The sequence below is a fragment of the Maylandia zebra genome, linkage group LG3, assembly GCF_041146795.1.
Source record: "Maylandia zebra isolate NMK-2024a linkage group LG3, Mzebra_GT3a, whole genome shotgun sequence".
In the NCBI taxonomy this organism is placed as follows: Eukaryota; Metazoa; Chordata; class Actinopteri; order Cichliformes; family Cichlidae; genus Maylandia; species Maylandia zebra.
In genome coordinates, this window is record NC_135169.1 from 10,457,764 (window position 1) to 10,485,625 (window position 27,862).

Sequence of the window (27,862 nt, forward strand, 5' to 3'; positions counted from 1 at the left end):
ATGATGCATTGGTGATAGCTTTCTGCTGTGGATGAGTCATGCTGTACTGTCCGGCACAAGTGTCCATAAACTGTGATATGGAAGGCTGTTGAGGTTCATTTGTGATCCTCTTTTTCATCTGGTATTCTTCAAATCTGAGAGAGGTTAGCGTCTTAGACTCATGTCAGAAATTCCATTACAGCCATTCATGAATTTAAGTTGTTCCTGATAATGCTAAATAACTATTAACACTTACACCCTCATAGTTTTGAGACAATAAAAAATAGAAATAAAAAATATAAAAATTATTTATTAAAACACTTTTGTCAAAACTCTGCATACAGTTCTAATAAGCAATGTTTAGACTCCCTGTTAAGAATAACTGACCTTTGCAAATAAACAACAGCTAATAACATAAGATCAAAGTATTTTATTTGATGTATTGACATAAAAGACAGAAGAAAAAGGCCATGTATAGCAGGACTACTCAATTACACACTGAGGTGGGCCAGATTTTCTAACCAAAACAACATTTCCCAGGCTCAGACATTATGCAAAATAAATATTTGTCAGTCTAAACCATGATGGGGAGGAGACGGGGAGAAACTCTCTTCCCTGAGTACAGCTACAAAACCCACTTTCTGAAACAGACCCTGCTCACCATTCAATTCAATTCTGAGCTAACAAGTTGCATGTTATTCTTGGAGGACCGGATTTAAAATAGCATGACAAACATATCATACATGTTAAAGCCAAACAGTGTCATCAACGTAGCCGGAGAACATCTGCTAATAAGATGAAGTTAGCTAAGTCGCTATCTCATCGTAGCTAAAAAAGGCAGCACCTACCGTTCTTTATGCAACTTCAAATGTCGGACCAAGTAGGAAGTTGTTCCATCTCCGTCTGTGATTCTCTTCTTGCATGTTTTGTATGTTGCATTTTGTTTTTTGTTTACTACTTCGTAGTTTATGTACCTGAAAGAAATTACTCTTGGGAGCATTTTTGGCTCGAGCGTTTTTGTTTTTTTAAATCTGGTTAATTTGATTGGCTGTGCTACAGCTCACGCTCACATACGTACGGAGTGTGGTAAGAATGAATGAAGAGAACTAATGGTCCGCACTTTTTATATGATATGTATGTTAAATTTTAGATTTGGGTAAAATATCAAGTCTTTTCAAGTAAACAGGTTCAAGTCAAGTCACAAGTCTTACAACCTTTTTTCAAGTCAAGTCTAAAGTCATAAAATGAATGACTCGAGTCCAAGTCACATGACTCGAGTCCAAGTCATGTGACTTGAGTCCACACCTCTGGGCCCTGTTTCAGGAAGCCGGTTTAGTGCAAACTCTGAGTAAGTATACCCTGAGTTAACGAAAACTCTGGGTTTTCGGTTTCACAAAGCGAGTTCAGCTGCAGCCTGAGTGAGTCACTATGACGACACACGCCGTGAAGCTAACCTGCCCCCTAGCAGGTTTACTACAACTAACCCTGACTGACCCCGCCTCTTTGTCGGAAACCTGACAGCAGGAAGTGTCAGACATGGCGTGCTCCTTCCTTGAAGAGCCAGTAGATCTTGAAGCCCAAATTCTCCGCAGAGCTCTCCGCCGGGAGAGAGTGATCAGAGCGCGTATGGACATTTTATCATTTCCTGATGATTTCCTGTGTGAACGTTACCGTTTCTCAGCACAATCTATAATTTATTTGGATAACAGCCTCAGGCCATATATTACGCATGTGACACATCGCGGACATGCTCTCAGTTCATTACATATTCTTTGTACCGCACTCCGTTTCTTTGCAAACGGGAGCTTTCTGTATAATATTGGTGACGCTGAGCACGTTTCCAAGGCTACCGTCTGTCGGGCAGTCAGGAATGTTACAGTTGCACTGAAACGTCTCCTGTACACGTTTGTGGTGTTCCCCGGTCATAGACCCACAAGATTTATCAAAGAGGGATGCCACAAAATTGCAGGTATCAGGATGACCAAAACTTAATGTATGATGTGGTGATACTTGGACTACTACTTAAATGGTACATAAATTTCCAGGGTTCCCAGGCGTGATTGGCTGTATAGATGGCACCCACATCCCAATCATTGCACCCTCAGCAAATGAAGGAGACTATGTGAACAGGAAGTCCGTCCACAGCATTAATGTACAGGTACATAGTTCCCTGTAGCATTTCACACCAACAAGTGATGGCATCATGGTAATGGATGCTAATATGTGTTCTCTGCACTGGGCAGATCATATGTGATGCTGCCAACATTATCACAAATGTGGAAGCCAAGTGGCCAGGCTCTGTCCATGACTCACGAATCTTCCGAGAATGTACACTGAGCACCAAATTTGGACATGGTGGGTCGAAGTAACTGTGAAATATACAGAGACCAATTGCCACAGGGACGTTTGCACTGACATGTATTCTTCTGTCTTAGGAGAGTTCACTGGCCACCTGCTTGGTGATAGGGGGTACCCATGTCTACCCTATTTGCTCACCCCTTACCCTGACCCTGAACCGGGCCCACAGCAGCGTTATAATCTGGCCCATTGCAGGACACGGGCCAGAGTTGAAATGACCATCGGAATGCTCAAGGCCCGGTTCCAGTGCCTTCGTGGACTCAGGGTCACCCCAGAAAGGGCATGTGACATCATTGTGGCATGTGTGATCCTACACAACATTGCCACAATTAGAGGTGAACAGTGTCCAGCTGAACCAGACAACAGCAGTGATCCACACGATGAACATCCTGACCCACCCACGAACGTACAGGATGGAAGAGCAGTCAGAGACACCATATGCCACAACCATTTCCTGTGACCCGTCACCCCAACATGTTACATGACAAATACACAGATACTGTGGTCAACTGCCTTTATTGGTCACCCTGTATGTCCTGTACACAAAGAATAAATGCGTATATTAGTATGTTGTACAAACACTGACATGATTCGTCCATCTATGATCACTCCACCCACCCTTAACTGTTGTTCCAGCAGTACAATCTCCAGCTTCGACTTTTGGATCTGCAGCTGGAGGTGCACCATTTCCATGTCGCACTTTCTTATCTTCCTGGCCAGATATGTCTTATACAGCTGCTTCACAGGGAGCTATTGCAACAAGGGACATAGCATTGGCATCCATAGTACATGCCTACTTAGGTTGGTTGTAAATCAGTGCTGAACAACCCACTGTGGTAAGGTTTGTTGTAGGAGTGGCTGGACCCTCTTCCTCTTCATTTCCAGCATCACTCTGCCGGGGACATAGTAAGTCCATGGTGTCATCATAGTACCACATTGTCGTCAGTTGTTATATTTTCCACTGTACACTGTATACCTCATAGTGTGGCTCTGTTGCGTCCTCCTCTGTAGCAGCTGTCACTGTTTCGTCATCATGTGCCTGTGGTGGAGACATTTAACAACATTGCTGTTCTACTGTTGACACATGTAGTCTGTGGAGTATTACGAGTACTCACAACTGCATGTCGGTCTGGCTCAACAGGGGGCTGCACCAGATGCAGTACACCATCACCATCAACTGGAAGTATATGGGGTTCATACAGGTCACTCATGACTTATGTGGGCGCAAATGGCAATTACCAGACATACCAATCACCATACACCTCATTGTCAGTATGCTCTCAGAGACAACCGACACTGAGGGAAGGCAAAATCAGTAGGTGTCAGGGTGGAAACGCTTTTATGAGCTTTATGTTGCATTGAGGTATATGTTCATATATTACTCTTATTGGGAAAAGTACGAAATGTACTACTCGCTCTGTCTCTGGGAACAGGGAGCTCACCCTGTGAGAGGTTAACACACACACACACATGTATGCAAAATTAAAGGACACTGCTATGCTCATAATAAAGACGTACCACTGCAGCTCGGTGTGTGTGAGTCTCTCCCTGGGCCCTCACCCGTGCAGCACGTTAACAGTTTCCAAGTGTCTCAGTGTTGTTTATTCACCTGACTGTTTGATAACTCTCATTCTCTGACAGTAGGACAATAACTTCACTACGACATAGTTCATTTTGGTCAAGGTGACTGTGCAGAATGGATGTATGCACGCCATGTATTATTTTGAATTTACCCCCTATGTAGGCACTTGTGTCTTGCGGGGTTATTGACTCAGAGGATGTCCCCGCAGAGATGCCTTCGGCCACAGGGCGCCCACTGTTTTGGCTGAGGGCCAACTGCTCAGCCTCTGTGAGTGGTGGTGGTGGAGGACCCCCACCTGTTTTTCGGGCCTCCGCTTTTTTTCTGTTGGCTATAACGGGCCACATTTGAGCATACAGAGTAAGCAAATATGTACTTGTAATGTGCTCAGATAATTTCAATAAGTGCTTACAGAGGGGAAATTAATGTAGCCTCTAACTGCAATTGATTTACATGGGACAAACAGACCAAGCACTATGGCTCATAATACAATTACACCTTACCTGTTTGGACTATATTTTTATATTTCATTTTTACTTGCTGCCAGGAACGTTTGGGGCCTGTTGGGTTGCACCTGCGCTCACATCACAAAATAAAATGTATAAAATAACATATGATAAAATAACGTGTTAAATGGGTGGAAATCCCTAGATCAATGTTTAAATTAACACTCACGCATTGACTCTGTCGGCTATGTTTTGCCATGCATGCTCCCTTTCTTTTGCAGCTGTGGCTGCGTTACTTTTTTCCGCGGAATTTGCATGTTATCGGCATATACTGCCATCAGAATTTCGGCCTCAAGCGCTGTGAAATACATTGACCGCGCCTTCTTTCCCTCCGTCTCCATGGTGACTCGCTTAATCTGTGCTCCACTAATCAGGGCTTTATGTATCCTCGTCCGCGCGCTTCACTTGGGGTTAAAGCAACTCCGCGTTGACTGAACTAATTGTTATCAGCCTTTCTGAAACCGAATATTCCGAGTTGGACAGTTCGGGGTTACTCAACCCTGAGTATCGTTTTTAACTCTGAGTTTTCTAAACCGGCTTCCTGAAATAGGGCCCAGGAGGAGCAGAACAGGACAGCATGCACAGGAAACACGGGAGCGGAGAGCACAGACGTTTGAGTGAGACACGGGAGTCCAGGGAGCTACGGGGATTTATTGTGTACTGGTTATTTACCTCACTGTAAATAACCGCACTGTCTTCATCACAGAGCATTTGGGTCCTCCTTCCTCGCATCCCCACGGTTGGCCATCATCAACCGTGACAAAAACAGTAAATGAGAGCAGGTAAACAGATTCCACACAAAGACGTGAACACAGAGCGCCGACAGGACGCAGTGAGATGGCAGGCAGCAGCAAACAGGTCGTCAGAGGCCGATGAGATGAATAAGTTTAACATTGTCTACAATACTGCCAAAGAGTGCCAAAGCACTTTAAGCACAAACAGTCTTTCAGTAACTAGTAGCCTGGTCATTGGGTTTTTCTCTGTATGGTTTATTGTAGGGTCGACTGTACGATATAAAGCGCCTTGAGTCGACTGTTGTTGTGATTTGGTGCTGTGTAAATAAAGCTGTGCTTGTGTCTTTGGGTTACCCTCCACTCTGTTCTCAGGGCTTCTGTATCTACTGTCTGTGTTTGCTTCATCAAACACTTCTCACAAGATTATCAAGCAACAAAAGACACAAAAATCCCAAATCTGCTGCAGATGTTGAAGTGTGTTCTCCATATCAGAGACATCTGCTGAACATGTCGTCATGTTAGAGGCTGCAACAAACATGGAAGAAGCACTGATTCGCTTCACCAGGCTCAGCAAGGTCGGCTGCAGGGGAGAGGACTTTCTGCAACCAGTAACTGATGAAGATAATGCATTACTTTTAAGAACAGTATGAACGTATGTGTGTGATACATTACTGTGTTTGAGTGACAACCCTAACATTGTATGTCAGCACGTGAACTTTACTCGGACTCAGTCTGAGAGTCAGACGACTTTTCTGTTTTTGCAGTGAATGCAAGAAGGTTTGACCTGAAGGAGCTGAATCCAGTCTGAAGTGGGACAGACATCAGTTTGTACACAGACAGAAACAAATGTGCAGTTAGATGAAGGAAAAGTTGTTGGTGAAGCTTTTCCTTCATGTGCTTTCAGAGTTGTGTCAGGGTGACATGTGTCAGCTCCATGGACACACAGGACTGATCTGTTCATCATTTGAATCCAGAGGGATCAAAACTACAGAACAACATGGTAAAGATCAGCACGTCACTATATTGAACTAAACATGGCAGGATTCATGAACAGACGTCAAACAGTAACACACATGCTTCTACACACAGACCTGGCAGAGGCAGGAAGCAAAGATTCAAAGACTTTGGAAAGAAAACTGGTGAAAGATGTGTCTAAAGAGGCCGAACAGCTGCAGAGACACGAGTGAAGGACTTGGCTGACTTGGCTGCTTTCTACAAAGTTGTGTGTACCTCACAAGTCAAATTATACATTGTGATGGAGCAGTCACAATACACACGCATGAGACACAGTTTGAAAATATTAAAGCCAGAACTTACAAGATCAAAAACCTTTTACTTCATGTACAGGGTTTTATTTCAGGTATATAAACCATTACATTTGATTCAAGTAAAACAAATAATTACATTGATTCTTGTAAAGAGTTTCCAAAAAGGTTTTGACTGACAACAACGCTCACCTGGAGGATCAACACTCAGGCTAATGATGCTGATGTGGTTATTGCTCTGGGGATTTAGCAGGTGAGCTAAATCATGTGTAACATGTGAATTTCCTGAGTGTGGCATTAATAAAGTCTGTGTCTATGTCAAAGCTGACGTTTAAATTCCTTTTTAAATTTACCAACATTTCTGATTTGCGGTTAAGACTGTGACATGTTTTCACCATTTGAAAGCCAGAAGAGTGATCACTCTTGAAGCCTGGTTGCTGCAGAATACTAGGACTACTAGTACTAGTTCTAGTACTACTGCTACTCCACAAAGCACATTGTTCAGGAATTTCACAAATTTGCTTACGTCTAATGTGTTGGCTTACAGGTAAACTTGTTTTGCAGGTGGATAGGATGAAAACTTCCAGCATCACATAATGTTTTCCGATCAGTAGGTTTGGAGTAAAAAAGAACTGGACATATATTTGTCTTCTTTGGGCTACTTTTATGTCAAGAAAGTTAACTTATTTAGAACTGTGATCAAGGATAACACATAAACCCTTGCAAATGTGATGGTAAAAGAGTCTAACATCTAGGTGTTACATGGTGTTGCAGGTGACAAAAAGCCATAAACCACTGTTTAGAGGTTGTTGTGGAAGTTTTCCGTTTAATAAAGCCTGCAGACAAGCGATGAGCGGTAGCTAACATTCTTTAATCAAGACAAAGAACAGAAATCAAGCTTGGTGAGGGACTGCCATCGCTGGGGCAGAGGGTGAGCAGAGTCTCTCACTGAGCCTAGCATGGCTCTCAGTTTTGTCTTTCCCGCAAAGAAAGTTTCACACTGCCTTGCTATCTTTTACAGTGGAGAAAAGACAAAAAGACTCTTCCTGTGGAGTTGTCTGCTTCCCCCCAACTTCCTTACCAGACCCCACTATCTGTTAAACTGTTTAAATGGAGTGTGAGGCAGACATGCTAAAACAGTGACCTAAAAGCATTACCAATAAACAATGGGATCAATACATAAATGAAAGAAATGCAGCTGATAAAAAAGCCATAAACTACTTTCATTTGTTTAGTGGTGATTGCCAGTTTAGTTGGGTTTTTTGAGACACAGAGAGTGAGAGATCCTGTCCTACATTACTTTAAAAAAGAAGATATTTTCAGAGCTGTTGATATATGAAGCTCTGAGCATTGAGTGTTGCATTGTGAGAGTTTCAGTAAAAAGCCTGCAAATTATTGCATTTATACTGGAGAGCAAAGAAAAATTAAATTCTACTTGTACTATGGAAAATCAGTTTCATAAAAGCTACATAAACAGAGCTGAAGAAGACTGCGTTTGTAAAACTAGCGGTAACGTGTGAGAATTATAAGTTATAAGACTGTTTCTGCTATCGATACAATTTGTGTTGTTAATCCTAAATGATTCACGGTGACAACATCATAAGAACAAGGTCATTTTACTCCACACACACACATTTGGAAAATCACATAGTTTGACCATAAAAATTCCCAGAATAATTAGTATTTGAGATTGCTGAAGCAACATCACTAAAGAAAAATATCCTTGCATGTCACTTTCGTTTAAAAATATAAAAAATGTGAAGTTTTTTTTTTGTAAAACATAAAAACAACAAAACTTAAGACCTTAAGAATCTCCTTATGAATGTTGTGAATATCTAGATCATTGGTGTTTGGATTTGAGGGTCAACAGGGCGAACACTGAGGCTGGGTATTAGAAATACAACATGGCAACATGAGACATGTTAACTCTGAGAACACTAACATCTAGATTAAGGTGTGAGAGGTAAATACATAACAGAAGCTAAAAAGGAGTTGCTTGTCTCTAGATGAGTTAAAATAAATTGAAAATAAACTGATTTGAACACGTTTGATGCATTATACAAAAAAAGGTTCATGATATAGTTCACATGATCTAAGCAAGAGTGACTCGGAATCTCAAATGTTAAAGTACACTTACTGATTGTACTTTTACTACATGAGCTAATGTAGATGCTCTAAAAGCACGCTGGCTGAAAAAGAAGCACACACTTGGAGAAACTGTGCTGTAACTTCTCATACTGTGAAGTTTTCTGACAAAAGTGAATTGAAAACGTATGCTGTACAGTTTACTAAGGGGTCCTTTGCTGGGCCATGTGCAATTACACAAAAGAACAAGTTAAATTTCACCATAACACTGACTGGAGAAAAGCCAAATTGGGATTCTAATTGAGATTACAACTGAAATCAGTGCTGTGATAGTTAGTTTAAGATCACAACCTGATTTAAAACACAGTCTAACATCAACATTCTTGCCCCTGAAAATAGGTCAGGATGGCCGAAAAATGTACTTTAAAAATGAGATTTTCTTTTTGTTTCATTGGAACAGTAAAGTACCATTACAAAGAAATGAGTACACCTTTGTAGATATCACTGATATGGAGTTTTTCATGTTTTACATACAGACTTTCTCATTTAAACCATGGTTACTTAAAAGTTTAGCAGCAAGACACTTGTTTCCTTTGTTCCATCAAACATTTCTTTCAGCCATCTGTGTTTATCAGAGCGATATGTGACTAATTTTTTATTGAATCACCAGAAAGTACACAAATACAAGATTAAATATTTTATTTATTTATCAAAAGATACATAATTACACATTGATACAATGAATAAGGTGTCTATAAAAATTACACATGGTGTAAGAAAAACATTATAACATACAAATAAGTGTTTTAAGATAATCTGACATACTTTAAAAGCATAAGAATAAAAGTTTTTTTTTTTAAAATCATGTTCTTTGATGATCACATTACATGTATCACATTTTTTAAAGCATAACGTAGGGTGTTCACAAAAACAGTTTTATGATTACTTTTTCCACAGTGCTTGTATGCCTCTTGCAAAACTATGTACTTATCACCATATGACATAATAACTCACGATTATGCAAGACCAGCCATGAAATGTCCGTCGCTTCATTACAATCATTTGTCCCCGCTGCTGCCCTCAGACCCAGTCTGTGGGGTAAAATTGCTTTTTTGGTGGTTCATAAAAAATATCTCAAAAAGCGATGTTAGTGAGGGGACCAGAAACACTGGGTTGCAGAGCAGTTGGTAAGGACTTGTATATTTCTGGAGAGTCTGCAAAAGCTGTCTTGCTCGTGCTCCTGATTGGATATGTGGAGCCCGGCTCTGATATCTCACTGGTGGCAGCTAAAGGTAGGCATGCCTTGGAGGCGGAGTTGGTCTCGGGCGCAATCTTTCAAACGAGCCTCACGGCATTTCAGGCAACCTCAGGCCGGAAACAACATCCGGTCACTCGCGGTCAAAATCCACGCAGAGCTGGTGTTTCGCAGGGATCAGGTTAACACATCTGGGTCTAAAAATATAAAGAAAAACAAAGAGTTTTAAAACACGCAAACTAGCAAAATATCAAATAACATAACAATAACAAGATGATATGAGATACCCGATGAGGCCATGATAGGTGATGTAGACATGTAATGTATAAACTTTTACGGGAGTTAAAAGTGGAGCTTATATATATTTTAAAGTGTATTGTACGTGGGATAGGCTCCAGCGCACCGCGCGAGCCTGAGAAAAGGATAAGTGGAGGCGAATGGATGGATGGATGGTGTATTGTACCTGTTACAAACCATTGTGATATTTATTTATTTTTTAAATGAAAGGATTGACAGAATGGTAAAAAGGAAAATGCAAAAATGTAGTTAGAGAGGAAGATTAACACTTACCGAGTGATATGCGGATAAGGAAAGAGACGCAAGTTGCTGTTGAAATCGGCCGCTCCCTATGCGAACTCGCAAGCAGTCTGAGCGGTTCCAGTTGTTGATATGGCTGAAGGCAGGGGTCTTCTGGGAGCTCGGGGGTAGTCTTAACCTGAGCGGGAGATCATAAAAATCGGACCTGGAGCGGATTGGCTAACCGGGGTGCAAAGGGAGCGGTGCAAGGGTTATGTGATTGGCAGCGGGGCGAAGTAAGGGGGGGAGTTGGTCTCCGGCGCAAATTTCGAACGAGGTAAGCAGCGCATTCGGGAGCAGAGCGGGGAGCGAACAAGCAGGAAAAAATTGTGCTCTGCAAGAAGTTGTGGATCGGAGATTAAGAGCGAGGTAGAACTTAGAGTGTGCGTTGAATTTTAGAGGTTGCTAGTAAGAGGGAAGTTTTTGAAGGAAAAAAGAATAAGGATTTTCCCTGTTATCGAATATAAGGTTTTGGGAATAGAGGGGTAGCTAACAAGTTATTCTAGGGTTTTTGGAGAAATCGCGGAGGGTTTTTTAAGGAGTTTTCCCTGCTTATGTTTCTAAGGAGGGTTAGGGGATCGCGAGTTTTTTCTGAGTATGAGTTTTATTCTAAATCTACAAATGCATATAAATCTAAATAAAGTTTTCCCCCAAGGCATGCAGCATGTGTTTGTGGCCATACTGAACGTTACAAAAGCACAAGTTTAACTAAACAATTTTAATATGGTTTAATACATTTTTAAACACATGAGCACGGAGCCCGAGAGAGCACGGTCCGGAGACACAGACACACAGCCTCAGGCGCGCGCGCACACACACACACTGACCCGCCACCAGATGGCGTTTTTTGAGCATAAAAAAATAAAAATAAAAATTTAATTGCTTAAAGAAATAAAAGAATGCTATTTTTTGATATATAAGAAACTTTCTAAATAATCAATTATATTTTTATGAATATCATATTTTTATGAATATCATATTTTTATTACTTAATTACTTCCTACTTCCGGAGCTCATGAATAATTTAATTAGTTCCGGAGCTCATGAATAATTAATGACCTGTCAGTTTGACGAGAGGGGTATAATATCACTCTCTAGCCGATTTTTGAGTCGTGCGACCGATTTGGTGATCGGCCCGATTTTGGCCTTCATCGTGCGTCGTGTAGTATACGTGGGGTAACGAGAAGCGATTAACACCTCGACCAGCTCCCGATCATCAATCGCTCGTGAGGGTGTCACCACAGCCGCTCACACTGCGCACGCGCAAACACGTAAACGTCGGTGAAAAAGATGGAGCAGCACAGCTGTGCAGCGTGTGATCTGGACACAAGCGATGGAGGCACAACTTGTAGGACTTTGGAAAGCTCATCCGAGCCTTTTCGATGTGGCACCACAAAATTATCACGACCACAACAACCGTGAAAATAGTTGGATTTACATGCTGCTCAATCACAGCTGCCTGATCATGTTTTTCATTAGCAATTTAGCAAAGTTGATGGTGGTGGTGTGTCTGTGTGAGTGAAAGACAGAGGGAGAGCGACAGAGTTTCTGTTATAACCTTCATGTTATGGAGGCACAGTGTGAGCACTCAGGTCGCATCAGAGCATCGGGCGGTATAGTGTGAGACCTGCATCGTGACCTATGAACTTCTAACCCCTGCGAGTCAATCGTGCAGTTTGAAAATCGCAGTGTCTGCCCAGCTTTAGGTGTACTGTCGTCCGAGACTTGCACCGCAGTGTCGGCGTTTGTTTCCCTGTTGGCCATGCTTGTTGTTGTGGTCATCTGTTGTCTTCCGGTATTTTCTCCGTAAGCGACCTTTCCTCGACCAATGAGATGAGCGGTAATCTGACTTGTCATACTCGAATTGTCATAAGTGTGCTGTCAGCTCATTGGTCACAAAGCAGGAGAGGGGCTGGGAATTATGTTTTCCAACAAAGCGTTAATTCCATTAACATTTATAGACTACTTTTGATTCTCACTGTATTACGGGACAAAGTGCGTCCCTTATTAGCTCAATACGGGACGTGTACTTTTGTTTCTAAATACGGGACGATTCCGTTTTTTAAGGGACGGTTGGCAACCCTAGGTCAACATGAGCCAGGATCATGACAAAATTCATATCTGTACATTCTTCATGGACACAGCGTAATGTTGCTAAGTGTAGAAAGAAGGTTAAACTTGTTGGTGAAGCTAACAGTCTGCACAGCAGTCTAACTTTACAACAGTGACATGATGAGAAGCTGTAAAGTGCAGGTGTGCTCGCTCACTGTGGAGCCTCACAGGTGTTTCATCCAGGCTGACTCCAGAGCAGCAGTGATGGGATGTTCCACACTGTGCTGAGCTCCTGAAGCACTCGTGCACCTGAAGCACGTCTGACCCTGAACACTCTGGCACCCCGGGCCCAGATTCAGGTGTGAACCTGTTACATGGAGGTGAACTCCAGCACCTCCATGTAACAGGTTACATGTAACGCGTTACTGCCCATCTCTGGTCATGAGGGTTTCACAGCAGCTCTGGATGCTGACCAGGACTCCAACCTCATGTTTCACCTCTCTGAGCTTCTGATGTCTGTGAACACTCGTGTTTCTTCTCTGGGCTCATCTGGACAAAAACACCATGCTGCTGTGGTGCACCCCACCCTCACTCTACACCTGAGCCACAGACCACACCCTCCACCTCAATATACACCACAGTTTTCTCTGCTGTGGAAATGAGATCAGGAGGAAATCATCATTATTATTATTTAATAAACGCTCACATTAATGTGGGCTTATTTGTTTCATATTAGAAACATTAGTTGAGTGTTTTTAGTATAAAATGGTGAAAGTCCCTCTTTTTGCTCCTCCCCTCACCTGTGGATGGACGGTGCTGTTACCGTGGTGACAGCTTGGATGTGTTTCAGTCCTGCCTGGTTATCACTGCAGGAATCTTTCACATTTATTACAGGTAATAACTCTGATTTTTCTGTGTATTATGAACCAAATGTATCCTGATACACACAGAGATGGATGAGCAGAGGTCACATGATGAAAGAACAAACATGGAGTCTTTGATTTATTTAGATATTTATTGATGAATGCAAACAAACCTGACACTGAACCATCGTCCAGCAGAACAAACCTGATCACATGACCTGCTGACCCAAACAGTGCAAAGCTCCATGGCAACAACAACAAACAGCCTCACATATGTTAACAGAGGCTGTTAGAAGCACAGAGTCTTTACAGTCTTTCTCCTGTTTGGACACAGATCTCTGCACATCTTCATCACAGTTCCTCACAGACGTGCAGAGTGTGTGGATATCAAAGCTAAGTTTCCACCATGTTTGTAGTCTGTACTGGGACTCATGGAGCATCTCTATGAGCACTCAGTGCGTCCCAGTTTAACCAGCAGCCTTCACACCACACATCACACAGACATGGAAACTTCAAACCTCAGACTGAAGACACCATCAGAAATAAACAGATTGTGATGAAGATGAAGAACTGGACCAGTTTGCTGTGGTTTCTTCTGTTCCTGTCAGAAATAAGAGTCTGGCAGCACTTTGCTCTCCTTCCACATGTTTAAGGAGGAAGTGAAGAAGAGCGAGTGAGTCGTCTTCCTCTGTGGGCCCAACATCAGGCAGCAGCCACGGATTTTTAAAAACCCAGCACACTGCTTCAGAAACACTGAGTCCAGGTGACCAGAGTCATGTGATCAGTGAGGTCTTCACTCAGGACGTCACTGCTTCAGGACCTGATTCAGAGGTTTATAAGGACGTGGATCATTGGTGCTGATGTTGTGTGAGAGCTGGTGAATGGACTGAAAGGACTGAAGAGGAAGAAGTTTACCAGGAATCATTGAGAAGAGTTTCAAACATCAACTGATTGAATCCATGAATCTGAAAACGTGTTTGTGAGTGAAAGAGACAGACATGTACAGACTGAACTATCTGTTCAACAGTCAGAGTGTTTCTGTAACAGGAGACACTCTTTACACTCCACTCAGCACAGGGACACTGAGCCACCAGGAGACCAGAACCCAAACCCAGGATAAAGAGTTTGAGTGAATGTGGTGTTGAAGGTGTGGAGGTGGATCAGAGTGTCAGAGGAGACTCTGTAGAAGGACAGAGTGCCAGCAGGACAGTCCACATACACTGCTGCTCTGTGAGAGACAGAGGAGGAGGAGGAGGAGGAGGAGGAGGAGATGGATGTTGGTCTGTAATTGTGCCTGACAGAATGAGGACCATCATCAGAGCAGTACAGACTCCAGGACTGATCATTGTGTCCAAACACACAGTCATCACTGCCTCCTTTCCTTCTGATGCTTCTGTAACTCACTGATATAGAAACGTTTCCGCTCCACTCGACCTCCCAGTAACAGCGACCAGTCAGACCATTTCTACACAGCAGCTGAGGATAAACATCAAATCTGTCTGGATGATCAGGATATGACTGAACCTCCTCCACACGTGTCACCTTCCTGTTGTTGTCAGACAGTTGGAGCTTTGTGTTCACTGTGTTTGTGTCGATTGTGAGTTGACAGGAATCTGATGGAGAGAACAAACACAATCCAGCTGCAGTTATTGATCATTGATTGACACTTTGATGATGACTCCTGACATGATGAAGATGGTTGAATGTGTGCTGCTTTGTTTTCATGAATCCCATTAAAAACACACTTACACTTCCTCAGACCTGGTCTCAACCATCGGACTCCAGCAGGCTCCACCCTGAAAGGAGGAGGGGGGTCAGAGCAGCACAGTCAGCATGCACACATGGACATTACATGGCTCTCACACACACACTGTTACACACTGAGCTCAAAGCTCGGCTCCACTGTTTTATTCAAAGAAATCTACATTTATTTATCAGCACATTTAAAAACAGCTTGAGCCAAAGTGCTGCACAGAGTAGAGAGAAAATAGGAAACATACACAGTAATGACTATAAAGACTGGTCAGGATTGAAAGCTACAGAGTACAAATGTGTTTCCAACCGGCTTTTAAAAATGTCCAGTGTTGGTGACGACCTGATGTGAAGGGCGACTGTTCCAGAGTTTGGCTGCAGCCATCGATAAAGCTCACCTCTGTTTTTACGTCTAGTTCTGGTCAGAAGCTGCTTATCTGCAGACCTGAGGGCTCCACTTGGATTCTTTTGTTAAAGAGAGATAAGATGGAGCCAATCCATTCACAGATTTAAAGACAACCAGATCTGGAAGTGGATTCTACCACGTACTGGTAACCAGTGGAAAAAGCTGCTGATGGGTCGTCTAGCACAGACCCACCGCTGGAAGCAGACAATTGATGAGGGAGAGAACTGTGACAGCGCCGTTCCTTCACTTGACCTCAGTCGCTCTCGTCTGCTCCCTCGTAACACTGCTCTTTATTGAGCTTACATGAATATGCACAAGTTCATTATGACGTCTTACACAGGTATGAACAAAGAGTACCAGTCTGTGCATAGTGTAGGTGTGTGTTCCAGATGTGACCCTGTGACCCCAAAGCTGGTGCTAAGAGTCCAGCGGTCCCCCTAACAAAGGCCTCTTATACTTATCCAGACACAGAGTAGGTGTCCTCCTACACCATAAATCAGCAAGAGAGGGTACGACCTCTCTCATGACCCCAAGTTGTGTGTGCATGCCAGAGCACTCTGGAAGGCACACACAGTCTTTACAGACTGCTAAGGATCAAACCTCTATCATTATGCAATCGATTATAAAACTCTAAGCATATATGAGTAAATATTTCTAAGCATAAATGACAATCAACACTATAAACCTTACAGCTGGTTTTAATAACAGAATTTATTTGTTTCTCAAATGAGAAAGAGCTATCGAGAAACACTCCTAAATCTTTAGTTCTGAACTTTTCCAGTGGGCCAAGGTCAACATTATCTGCTAATGCTAAATAGACTGTCATTATTAACTAATGCTAATTTGACATGAATTAACATTATCCACTAATGTTAACATTTACTTTTTAACAATGTGAGGAGTTAATGCTAAGTATGCTGCCATTAGTGGCTAATTCTAATTAGTGGTGAATAATTATTACCAGCTAATGCTAATATCGTTTTCCCTTCCCTTTTAACAATGTTTACAGCTAGTTCTAGGTTGGCTGATGTTAGCTGCTAATGCTAATTTGATGGGAGTTAGCGTTATATTAGTGAGGAATTAATGCTAAGTATGCTGCCATTAGTGGCTAATTCTAATTAGTGGTGAATAATTATTACCAGCTAATGCTAATATCGTTTTCCCTTCCCTTTTGTCAATGGAAAATTGTATTTAGTAGTCAGTATAATCTTTTAGTGATATAAGTTTGCTTATGGTAGGATGCTGTTTGTAGTTATTTGGTAGTGACAGGATGTGTGATTTTTAGCAGGCTTGGTTCACCCCCACATCCTGGGAGCGTGGGAGAGGTCGTACCTTGTTTTATTGTTTTAACGTAGCTATGTCTGTTTTAGTCTAAGTGCTTTAACTGCTGGACTTCCTCACCGTGCCATCTAGGGTGGGGGAGACTACCCTCTTTATGACCAAGGATGTACCTTTTGTGTTTGTATGTTATATGACCCTTTTGATCAGCAGTGACACACACACACACACACACACACACACACACACACGCTCAATGGAGTATAAATAAAGACCGGGGCAGTTCTCTCACTGGGGTCTCTTAGAGTGGAGGCTGCCCTTGCTAGCAAGAAGTTCTGTGTGTTTCTCTTCTCTGAGTCTTTACTGAAGAAGTGTTTTAGAACATTTTCCCTAACACCTTTTAACAATGTTTACAGCTAGTTCTAGGTTGGCTGATGTTAGCTGCTAATGCTAATTTGATGTGAATTAGCGTTATATTAGTGAGGAATTAATGCTAAGTAGACTGCCATTAGTGGCTAATGCTAATTTTAGATGAATAGGAATTGGCAGCTAATCCTAATACCATATTTTCTTGCTTTATAACAATGTGACCAGCTAATGCTAAGTAGGTTGCCGTAATGAGCTAATACTAATTTGAGGTGTATTAGCATTATCTGCTTATGCTAACAATGTTTTTTCTTACTCTTTAACAATACGAGTAGCTAATGTGAACACTTTTAATATTCAATTTTGAGTTTTCCCCTGCGATTTGAAGAGTTAATGCTAAATAGGATGCCATTAGTGGTTAGTTCTAATTTAAGATGAAAAAGCATTAGAAGCTAATGCCAATACCGTATTTTCTTGCTTTAAATCAATATCAGTAGTTAATGCTAGGTACATAGCCATAATTAGCTAATGCTAATTTAGGTGAATAAGCATTATCCACTAATGCTAACAATGTTTTTGCCAACTCTTTTCCCTTGAATTAAAACAATATGAGCAGTTTATGCTAAGAAGGCGGCCATTATTAGGTAATGCTAATTTGATGTTTGTTAGCATTATCCGCTACTACTAGCAATGTTTTACTTCTTATTACTTTTTAACAATATCAGCAGCTAATGCTAACACTACTTTCATTTCAGTTAAGCCAATTTAGCATTACTTAACTTAATTTAGCATTAAGAAGTTTATGCTAAATAGGCTACTATTAGTGGCTAATGCTAATTTTAGATAAATATGTAACTAATGCTAATACCATATTGTCTTGATTTCTAACAATATGAGCAGCTAATGCTAAGTAGTTTGCCGTTATTAGGTAATACTAATTAATCCGCTAATGCTAACAATGTTTTTCTTACATTTTAACAATATGTGTAGCTAATGCTTATACTATTTTTCCTTCCATTTTAACAATGTGATGTGTGTTACCGTTAATAACTATTGCTAATTTGATGTGAATTAGCATTACCAGATAATGCTAACTATTTTCCTTTGCATTATAACGATGTAAGGATTTAATGCTAAGTAGACTGCCATTACTAACTAATGCTAATTTGACGTGAATTTTACTAACTCTAATGTAATGCTAACTCTTTTCCCTTGCATTATAACAATGTGAGCAGCTAATGCTAAGAATGCTGCTGTTATTAGCTAATGCTAATTTGATGCAAGTTAGCATTACCCGATAACGCTAAAACTTTTCCCTTCCCTTTTAATAATGTGAGCAGCTAGTGCTAGGTAAGCTAATACTAGCAGCTAATGCTAATTTGATGTGAATTAGCATTGTATTAGTGAGGAGTTAACAATACGCCATTAGTGGCTAATTCTAATTTGAGATGAAAAACCATTAACAGCTAATGTTCATACTGTTTGCTTTGTAAGAATGACAGAAGGTGATGTGAATTAGCATTATCCGATAATGGTAACTCTTTTCCCCTGCATTATAATGATGTCAGGAGTCAATGCTAAGTAGGCTGCCATTAGCAGCTAAAGGTAATTTGAGGTGAATAAGCACTAGTAGCTAATGCCAATACCATTTTCTCTTGTGTTATAATGATGTGACCTTAACGCTAAATAGGCTGCCATGAGTAACTCTTTTCCCTTGCATTGTAATGATATAAAGGGTCTATGCTAAGTAGGCTCCTATTAGCAGCTAAAGCTAATTTGAGGTGAATAAACATTAGTAGCTAACGCTATTACCCTTTTCTCTTGTGTTCTAATAATGTGAGACGTTAATATTGTTCCCAAACAACAGAATGAGAATGAAATATTGATTCTAACAGGGCCCATAAACAGCATTAGCTTAGCAGCATTAGCTTATCAGAGTTTCTATGATGGTCACACAAATCCTTAGCAGAGCAAAGTGGCCTACTTAGCAATAGCTGCTCAAGTTGTAGAAAGCAAGGGAAAACAGTATTAGCATTAGCTGCTAAATGTGCACTTGAGAACAAATTTATTGTAAATTCAGCTGTGAATGTAGAGTTTAAGCTTCCATTTCCAAATGTTAGTTGCTCCTGTCTGCGTCTTTGTCACACACACAGACTGAAATGATTCACAGCCTTGTTTCATACTTCTGTCACTATCACTGTGGACATACAGCATGGGAAACATACACATGGCTTATACTTTATTAGGTACACAGTGGCATCTATCTCAGGTACACCTGTGACCTAAATGATCTTGCAAACAGACTCCTTGGAGACCCCCTACATAAATATCTATGTACTTAGTGTGTCTGTGCGTGAAAATATTCCTGCATGTGTGATTGTTCGTGTCTCATCTGCAGGAAACAAACAGGAAGTGAAGGACAGGAAATGTTTCCAGCTCTTCCTCCTCTATCAGAGGACACTCTCCATACCTGAGAGTGTCCAGTCTCCAGCCTTGATCCTTCAGTCCAGCCGACAGCCAGTGTTGCCAACTTAGCGACTTTGTCGCTATATTTAGCGAGTTTTCAGACCCCTTAGCGACTTTTTTTCTAAAGAAAGTCGCTAAAAAAAGACGTGAAAGCGCGTATCGCTTTTACTCTCAACAAGCAGCGGGTGCTGTAACGCAGTCAGTTCTTCTTTTACTCTTATGCTGTTTTGTGGATCACAAGGTTTAAAACTACTTATAAACACACACACAAAGTAACTCCACCAGAGTGCCTATTTCGGGTCACTTTTGCCGGTCCAAGCCCAGGTAAAGGAGCAGGGTTGGAATTGTGACATTAAAGAAAAACAATAATTGCTAAAAAAAATTTAATTTGTAGTTCTAAATAAACTCTAAATGCATTTAGGATGTTTTTAACTCACTTTATGTCTCTTCCACGATGTTATTTCTCTCTCCAACAACGTAGGTTACAATTAGATTAGCATGATCAATTATGCAAATTAGGCGATGACGTCATTCAGCGACTTCTAGCGACTTTTAGGACAACCAATAGCGATTTTCCTTACTGAGGAGTTGGCAACACTGAGTGCTAACTGCTCTGATTAGCGCAGTTCGCAGCTAATACTAACTTGATGTGAATTTTCATTATCTGCTAACGCTAACATCATTTCCCCTTCCTTTTTAACTATGTGAATAGCTAACACTTATGCCCTTTTGCCTTGCATTATAACTATGTAAGGAGTTAATGCTAAGGATTAACTCCTCACTATTAGCGACTAATGCTAATTTAAGGTGAAAATTCATTAGGACCTAATGCTAATACCGTTATGCCTAGCTTTAATACAATGTGAGCAGCAAATGTTAAGTAGGCAGCCGTTAGCGCCTACTGATAAATTAAGGTGAAAACCCATTAGCAGCCAATGCTAATACAGTAAGTAGGACACCGTCACAGAAACTGCTAATTTAATGTGAATTAGTATTATCCGCTAATGCTGACACGGTTTTCCTTTGGTTTCAAACAATGTGAGCAACTAATCTTAAGTATTCTTAGCAGCTAATGCCAATACGGTTATGTGTTTCCAGCTCTTCCTCCTCTATCAGACATTCTCTCCATACCTGAGAGTGTCCAGTCTCCAGCCTGGATCCTTCAGTCCAGCCGACAGCAGCTTAATCCCTGAGTCTCCTGGATGATTATAGCGCAGGTCCAGCTCTCTCAGATGGGAGGGGTTGTAGCTCAGAGCTGAGGCCAGAGAAGTACAGCCTTCCTCTGTGATCAGACAGCCTGACAGACTGCAGACACACAAAACATCTCAAGTTGTTTAACAGAGTAAGGAAACAGCCTCCAATATCAGAGTGAAAGCCCCAAACATCAGACAATCCACTGTGAGCAGCACTTGGTGATGGTGGGAAGAAGAACTCCCTTTGACACAAAGATCCTCCCAGTGAAAACAGGCTCCAGGAGGAGCATCTACCATGACTGGTTGCAGGGTGAGGGGAAAGAGAAGAGATGAGCTCAGAGAGACAAGAACAAAACACAAACTAAGGAGAGACAAGACAAAAGTTAAGGACATGCAGTAGTGACATATAAAAGCACCAGGAGTGAAAAGAGGGGAGAAGAAAGCAGAGCATCATGGGAGGTCCACCAACAGCCTGAGCCTATAGCAGCATAACTAAGGGATGGTTCAGGGTCACCTGATCCAGCTCGAACTATAAGCTTTATCAAAAAGGAAAGTTTGAAGCTGATCTTCAAAGTAGAGAGGGTGTCTGTCTCCTGAACTCAAACTGGGAGCTGCTTCCACACCCAGTCCAACATAGCCAGGCTTTCTTTGCTGCTCTGACAAAACCTCAAATCCCAGTCAGAGATGATGAGCATCATGACAGTGATGATCATTTCTCTGTAACCCAGGCTTCCTGCTTCAGGATCTGTGCACGCTCACAGAACAAGGAGACCTTTAAACATCATTTCACTAAATGGATGGACTGGGCTCAGCCTACAGATGAACTGGTGCCAGAGATCATAAAGAACATCAAACAGTCAAATTCAACACTTTTAATGGAAATATGAGATTAATGCTGCAGACAATCATGAACCTGCTGAATTCATGAACATCAAGAATGCAGCGAGTGGTAAAATAAAGATCTGACCTCAGTGTGCTCAGTGTTCCTGTCTATTCCTCACATCTTCCTAACATGATAGCTGCACTTTAGAGCTCTAAAACTGGAACTCACACATGTTTAAACTCTACATGTCACTCAGTACATTCAGCTCTGACACTCGCCCACAGTCCAACAAAGGAAACATGGAGATCACATCAGTTTGTCACCAAAGTCTAATTTGGAAGAAGAACACATGAGCTGTAGAAAAAGAAGAGACTACGAAAGCCACGCCGTTACACCGTGCACCAGCTGTTGGTCTCTCAGGAGACTACTGGGCGTGGCTGGGTAACCATGGTTACCTGGGAGTTACAGTACATGATATTAATGAAGAGTGGGCGCTGCGTTCTATAGCAAACAATTTGTTATGAGGTAATCAGCTGATCTTAGTTTAAGCGGAAGCCCTTCACAATAATTGCAAAGCCTTTATTTTGTCCAACTACCATCAGTTCGTCTGTACTGATGGTAACTTAAAGTCACACTAATGCCGTTCAGTTTGTATAGTTTATGTAGTAGAAGTATACTACAGTACTCTGATCACTGATAGGATAGTAGGGGTGGGTATTATTCGCTTGCTTGTTCTGCATAAGTCTACCGTTATTTACAGGCTGTCGGCCGCTGTTTTTTTTTTCCTTTTACTTACTTCTGAAAAGAAAATCTAATTTCTGCCGTTCAATACTGAACAAATTTAAACTTTTTAAAATTATGCAAAATGCAAAACGCTTAGCCGTGTCTCTAATAAAATCGCTGTAACGTCAGAGGTAATGTTCATATGTTGATTAATGGTTTTCTTTCGTTTTTGGTGTACTGCAGAATATTTTTATAAAATCCCAGGCCAGGAAAATCACCTTCATGTTTTTCTGTGTTTTATCTTCAGCTACTTTATGTTAGCTATACTGACGTATGGAGCTAACTGGATATGTAACTTATCTATTCATCTTATTTGTCGTGAATCAGACACACCAGTGTTATCCCTGATATCTCCACTACATTTAATCGTCCTTCAGCCTGTGGCTGCAGTTAGCTGGTCTGCTAGTTAGCCGGTGTGCTAGTTAGCCGCTGCGCTATTTAGCTACTGTGCTAGTTAGCCGGTTCGCTAGTCAACTGGTGTGTTAGTTAGCTGGTGTACTAGTTAGACGGTTCGGTAGTCAGCTGGTCTGCTAGTCAGCTGGTGTGCTAGTTAGCTGGTGTGCTAGTTAGCTGGCTTGCTAGATAGCCGGTGTGCTAGTTAGCTGGTGTGCTAGTTAGCTGGGATCTAACTCACTAGAACATTTGATGCTAAACTGTCTAAACTGTGTGAGCAGCTTTTGTGGCTGCTCTGTGTTACTCTCTAGCCTCTATTTAACTCAGTCCTCTCAGTTTTTTCCTTCTTACAAAATAGAAAACCTTCTTTTTCAGCTTCTCCACACCTGAGCTGTGGCTAAGCTACCAGCATGCAGCATGTTGAGTGTGTCTTACTCAATAGTTACACCTGTCACACAGCACAGACTAACAACACTCCACATGTTCACCACTAGGAGGCGCTAAAAGACCACATACAGGGAGATTATCACTAAATGTCTGCTGTGTCTGACGGTGACTTGGGTTTTTACTAACTGGCTACATGAGCAGGACTAGCTACAGTTCCATCTTTGTAAAAGAGACTCATCAGCAGATTAGAACCAAACAGAAACATTTCTACTTTTTCTGCAGCACCAGCTGAATGCATGGAGCCTAAACTCCTTTACAGCTGGGCCTCATTCACTGACATTAGTCAGATATGACTGAATCTATATCACACTTAAAGCTTTCTGTAAATGAAAGAATCAGTGAAAACGAGGCACTTCAGTCGATTTTAAACACAAACTCTGAACATAACCTGATCCAGACCAGGTTATAGGTTCAGCATCAGTAACCACGGTGATGTAGCCAGGTAGACATCGAGCTAGGACAGAGACAGATAAACATTTATGCTCACAATCACTCCAGTTAACCCAGCATGTATGTTTCTGGACTGTGGGAGGAAGCAGAGAACCTGAAGACAACCTACACAGGCCACACTATCACCTGTTAGGTTTTGTATTGTTGATTGTCATTTATGCTTAGAAATATCTACTTATATATGCTTAGAGTTTTGTAATTAGTTGTAGATTGGTAGAGGTTTGATCCTTGATAGTCTGCAAACTTTGTGTGCATTAGAGAGCACTCTGGGAGCACGAGAGAGGTGGTACCTTGTCTTAGTGTTTTATGGTAGGATGAACGTAGCTTTATCTTTCTTAGTCTAAGTGCCTTTGGTTTGATGAACTGCTGGAGACCAGCAGGTTTAGGGAAGTCTTTATGGACACACACACACACACACACACACACACACACACACACACACACACACACACACACACACACACAGACACACACACACACACACAGACACACACACACACACACACACACACACACACACAGACACAGACACACACACACACACAGACAGACACACACACACACACACACACACACACACACACAGACACACACACACACACACAGACACACACACACACACAGACAGACACACACACACACACACACACACACACACACACACACACACACACACACACACACACACAGTATTCTTTGTTCACATGTATACCTATGTAAGATGTTATATGTTAATGACCCTATGCATATTCATGTCACCACAATAAAAGGAGTGCTATGGGGAACCTGGCTGAGAGTCTTTTTGTTTTTTGCCTGTCCCGTTTGGCTCTTTTGCATCAGAATTGTTGTCTAAAGGCAAAGAAAGATGCCCAACGGATTTACTTTACCAAACTGACCATCCCAGCCTTGCCATAATGGTCCATTTGATTCACCTTTTATTGTTTATTTTATTTTCACTTGCTGAATACGGGACAGACTTGACTGGAGAAAGAAGGAGAGAAAGAAAGAGAAAGAGCTGAGAAGAGGGACGGGGGAGAAGGGCAAAAACAAAAACAAACAGAATGGGCAGAAAAAGAAAAAGCATCTATCGATCACCTGGATCACCTGTTGAGAAAGAAAAAAGAAAACAAGCAGAAGAGAACAAGAGTAATAGAATAAACAACATCACAATGATATATGGGAATATGACAGTAAATACTAAATGTTAAACATTATTGTGCAGCACATAAGATCAACAGAACACAGTGTGCTTTGAGGTAGGAGCCAAAAAGGTGTAGTTTGTGGGTGTGATCACCCGTGTGTGCACCTGTGAGCATGGACGCGCTTGTTTTTTTTAAAAGGTTCCTTCATGTAATAATCTGCTGGAGGGTGTGGGGGGGCCACAGCCCCGTCCTCCAGGGCATGAAGCAGGTATGGAGGAGATCCCAGAGTAACAGCCAAACAGGAGGATCTATTGGCGAGCACTGCTTAGCCTTGCACACCTTCTTATTTTAAACTTGATCTGGAATTCATTGCAAACTGTTTGTGCAGGATATGAATGACAGGATTTTGTTTTTCTACAAGAGTTAGTAAAAAACATCTCCAGTGTGATCGAATCTTCTTGCCAAACATCCGCAGCTTGGCAGTGTATACAGCGCCATAATGACCAGACCCAGTGTTGGGACTAACGCGTTATTAAGTAACGCGTTACAGTAACTACGTTATTATTGTGGTAACGAGCACGGTAACTAGTTATTATGCCAAAATCAGGAACGCGTTACTCGTTACTGGGATTTAGATAGGGTCGTTACTCGTTACTTCGTGTGGTGGCATCGCGGAGTTTCCACAGATTCAGTAACATTAGCAAGTGGTGGAGGCAGCAGGTGGATGAAGGAAAAGGGACGCAGAAGGAAAAGAGACCCGAGGCGGCCGCCGGTCCAAGTGTGAACTGAACTTCAGGTAAGAAGTTATGACCTGCAGTCTCTCTGGGTCAGATATAAACCAAGTGTAGGTGGAGTTTATTTTCGTTATTCTAACTTTTTCCGTACTGCGTGCTAGCTAGCATGACGGAGTTTCTACACAGCTGGGTGGTGCTATGAAGTTAATGATGTTGAACCTTATTTTGTTCATAAGTTATTAGAGTTGCCAACCGTCCCGTCTGGTATTCAGAGAAAATATTGCGCGTTTCTTATTGAGGTGAAAAGGAACAGTTTGTCCCGTAATTCAGCTACAATGAAAAAGACACAAAGCTGGAGTTATTCTGTGTCTTTGCTGCACAGCTGCCTCTTCTTCTCTCATCCTCCCCCCTCCCTCTCCCGTTTCTACTTCAATCATGAAACTGATCAATGATCAGCTGATCGTCTCTCTTGTTTGTTTATCGCCCACTTTGCGCCGAAAGAGGAAACCAGCGGATGTCGCGCTAAACAACAGCAGCACGTTTAAGCTTGATCAGCTGTTGTTAGAATTTATTTAGTATTAATTTCTAGTATCAGCTGATGTTTGCTGGAGCCACAGCTGTAAAGCTGCTGGTCATGATATGGTTTGGTTATCTGGTGAGAGGGAAACATGAAGATGAAACCAGGAGATGTCCTTACTGGATCATCAGAGCTGAGCAGGTGATGGAGAAACAGGTTTACCTTTTAGGTGACATGAATGAGTTGAAGGGAAGTTATGAACTGTTTCTGAGAGACAAATAACCCCAGGATCCTTTTTTATGTAGCTGACAGCTGGTAACTGTGCAGGTGCGGATCTAGCAAAGTGTGGCCAAGGGGGCATGTAGGGCATTAACAGGGAGAGGGGGGCACAAAGAAATACTTTTCTTTCTTATTCTCATTTAAAATGTCTCGCTTTTAAAAAATAATTATCTGAATCTTACAACAAACGATTGATAGATTGATGCATATATACCATCAAAACAGTGAACATCACTGTCACAACAGTGTTTGTTTTCATTCAAAGGCTTTATGATTTTTCCTATAATGGTGGGCCGGTTTCTAGTCAAAATGCCCGGGACGATTTTCTGTCCCAGTCCAGCCCTGTATGCAGCTCATCTGCAGTCTGGTGTTACCTACATCTTCCTATTCAGAAGGCAGAATTTCTGAGTTCTGAGTACAATCGAAAGCACCACGACTGCAGTTTTTGTGTTGGATGTAAAAGGCGCAGATGACTCTGTGACGTAGGCTAGAATCATGGCAGCAGTCAATGACGGTCCAGGCGTGGGATTTCTCTCGTGGAAATATGCACATTATCGTTTCCTTTCTATTGGTAGGTGGCACAGTGCACTGTGGCAAGTAAGCAAGCTAGAAGACTGGCAAAGTTATGGAAGCAACACATTAACAAGAGAATTCTGAGTAAAACCAAAGTTACTTTCCCTAGTAACTAGTTACTTTGAAAGTAACGAGTAACTTGAAGTAACTGAGTTACTTTTGAGAGAAGTAACTAGTAATGTAACTAAGTTACTATTTTAAAGTAACTTACCCAACACTGACCAGACCTGATTCTTTTGAAAACATCTTTCCACAGGTCTCCACTTCATCAGACATCACCTAGACTCAGAGCTGGATGAGGCCAGCACAAACAGCAGCCTAACCGACGAAGATGATGGATCCATGGGGTCAGCAAAGCCAGAAGCAGGGCTGGAGAGGTACCTTTCATGTCACTGGAGGTGTGGATCTATTGCATGGCGTTCCTCACATCAAGAAGCTGTCGATCAAAATCAGCACAGCTCTTCCTGCATCTGGAGCTTGTGAAGGACGTCTCAGTCATGCAGGACTCCTGTTCACTGCTGAACAGTCACAGCTTCACAGAAAGAACCTTGAGAGCAAACTGCTGCTGAAGCTGAACCATCTCCTCAGTGAGTGAAGAAAGGGCACATTTAAATATGCAGAAATAGATGCACACCCATACAACTTATGGTAACCTGAGCTGCCTTGTATGAACACATGCTGAAGATGCCTCGTTCTGCTTTCTCTGAGGCTGCTGTGCCATTTGGAGCAAAGATGAATATAAAGTTTACAGCATATCTTGTCACTGGAAATTGTTTGCACTGTTTATATGTTTATATTATTTACTGCAGGTTTTGGTGAAAAAAGCTTCATGTTGTGAAAAACTGAAACCTGGACATTAGAATAGTTGTGCCTTATTTTGTTGATGTTTTTACACATATTCCTGTTGAAAATACTAAAGTTTGTATATTTATTTATTTTTGTTTGATAGCTTTTATTTATAAAATAAATCGGACATTTCAAACAGTTACTCCCTACTTGAGTAGTCTT

At 41.7% G+C, this 27,862-nt stretch overlaps 2 protein-coding genes across 8 annotated transcripts in view; both read right to left on the minus strand.

The window, feature by feature from the left end:
• Positions 1–10,480, minus strand: part of LOC143416657 (uncharacterized) — a 376,067-nt gene extending 365,587 nt beyond the window's left edge. The window contains exon 1 of the mRNA XM_076882106.1: positions 10,332–10,480. The gene's annotated coding sequence lies outside the window, so the exon portion shown is untranslated. The remainder of the gene's footprint in view (positions 1–10,331) is intronic.
• Positions 10,481–13,054: 2,574 nt separating this feature from the next.
• LOC106676623 (NACHT, LRR and PYD domains-containing protein 12) overlaps positions 13,055–27,862 on the minus strand; it is a 198,102-nt gene continuing 183,294 nt past the window's right edge. For 2 of the 7 annotated variants that reach the window (XM_076879392.1, XM_076879394.1), the window contains exons 11-13: positions 20,652–20,825; positions 15,002–15,048; positions 13,069–14,865 (exon numbers count right to left, since the gene is read on the minus strand). In XM_076879392.1, the coding sequence (XP_076735507.1) occupies positions 14,321–14,865; positions 15,002–15,048; positions 20,652–20,825 (766 nt within the window). In that variant the 3' untranslated portion in view covers positions 13,069–14,320. Of the gene's footprint in view, positions 14,866–15,001; positions 15,049–20,651; positions 20,826–27,862 lie in introns of all 7 variants that reach the window. The other 5 variants (XM_076879404.1, XM_076879389.1, XM_076879417.1 and 2 more) reach the window with 4 other exon arrangements.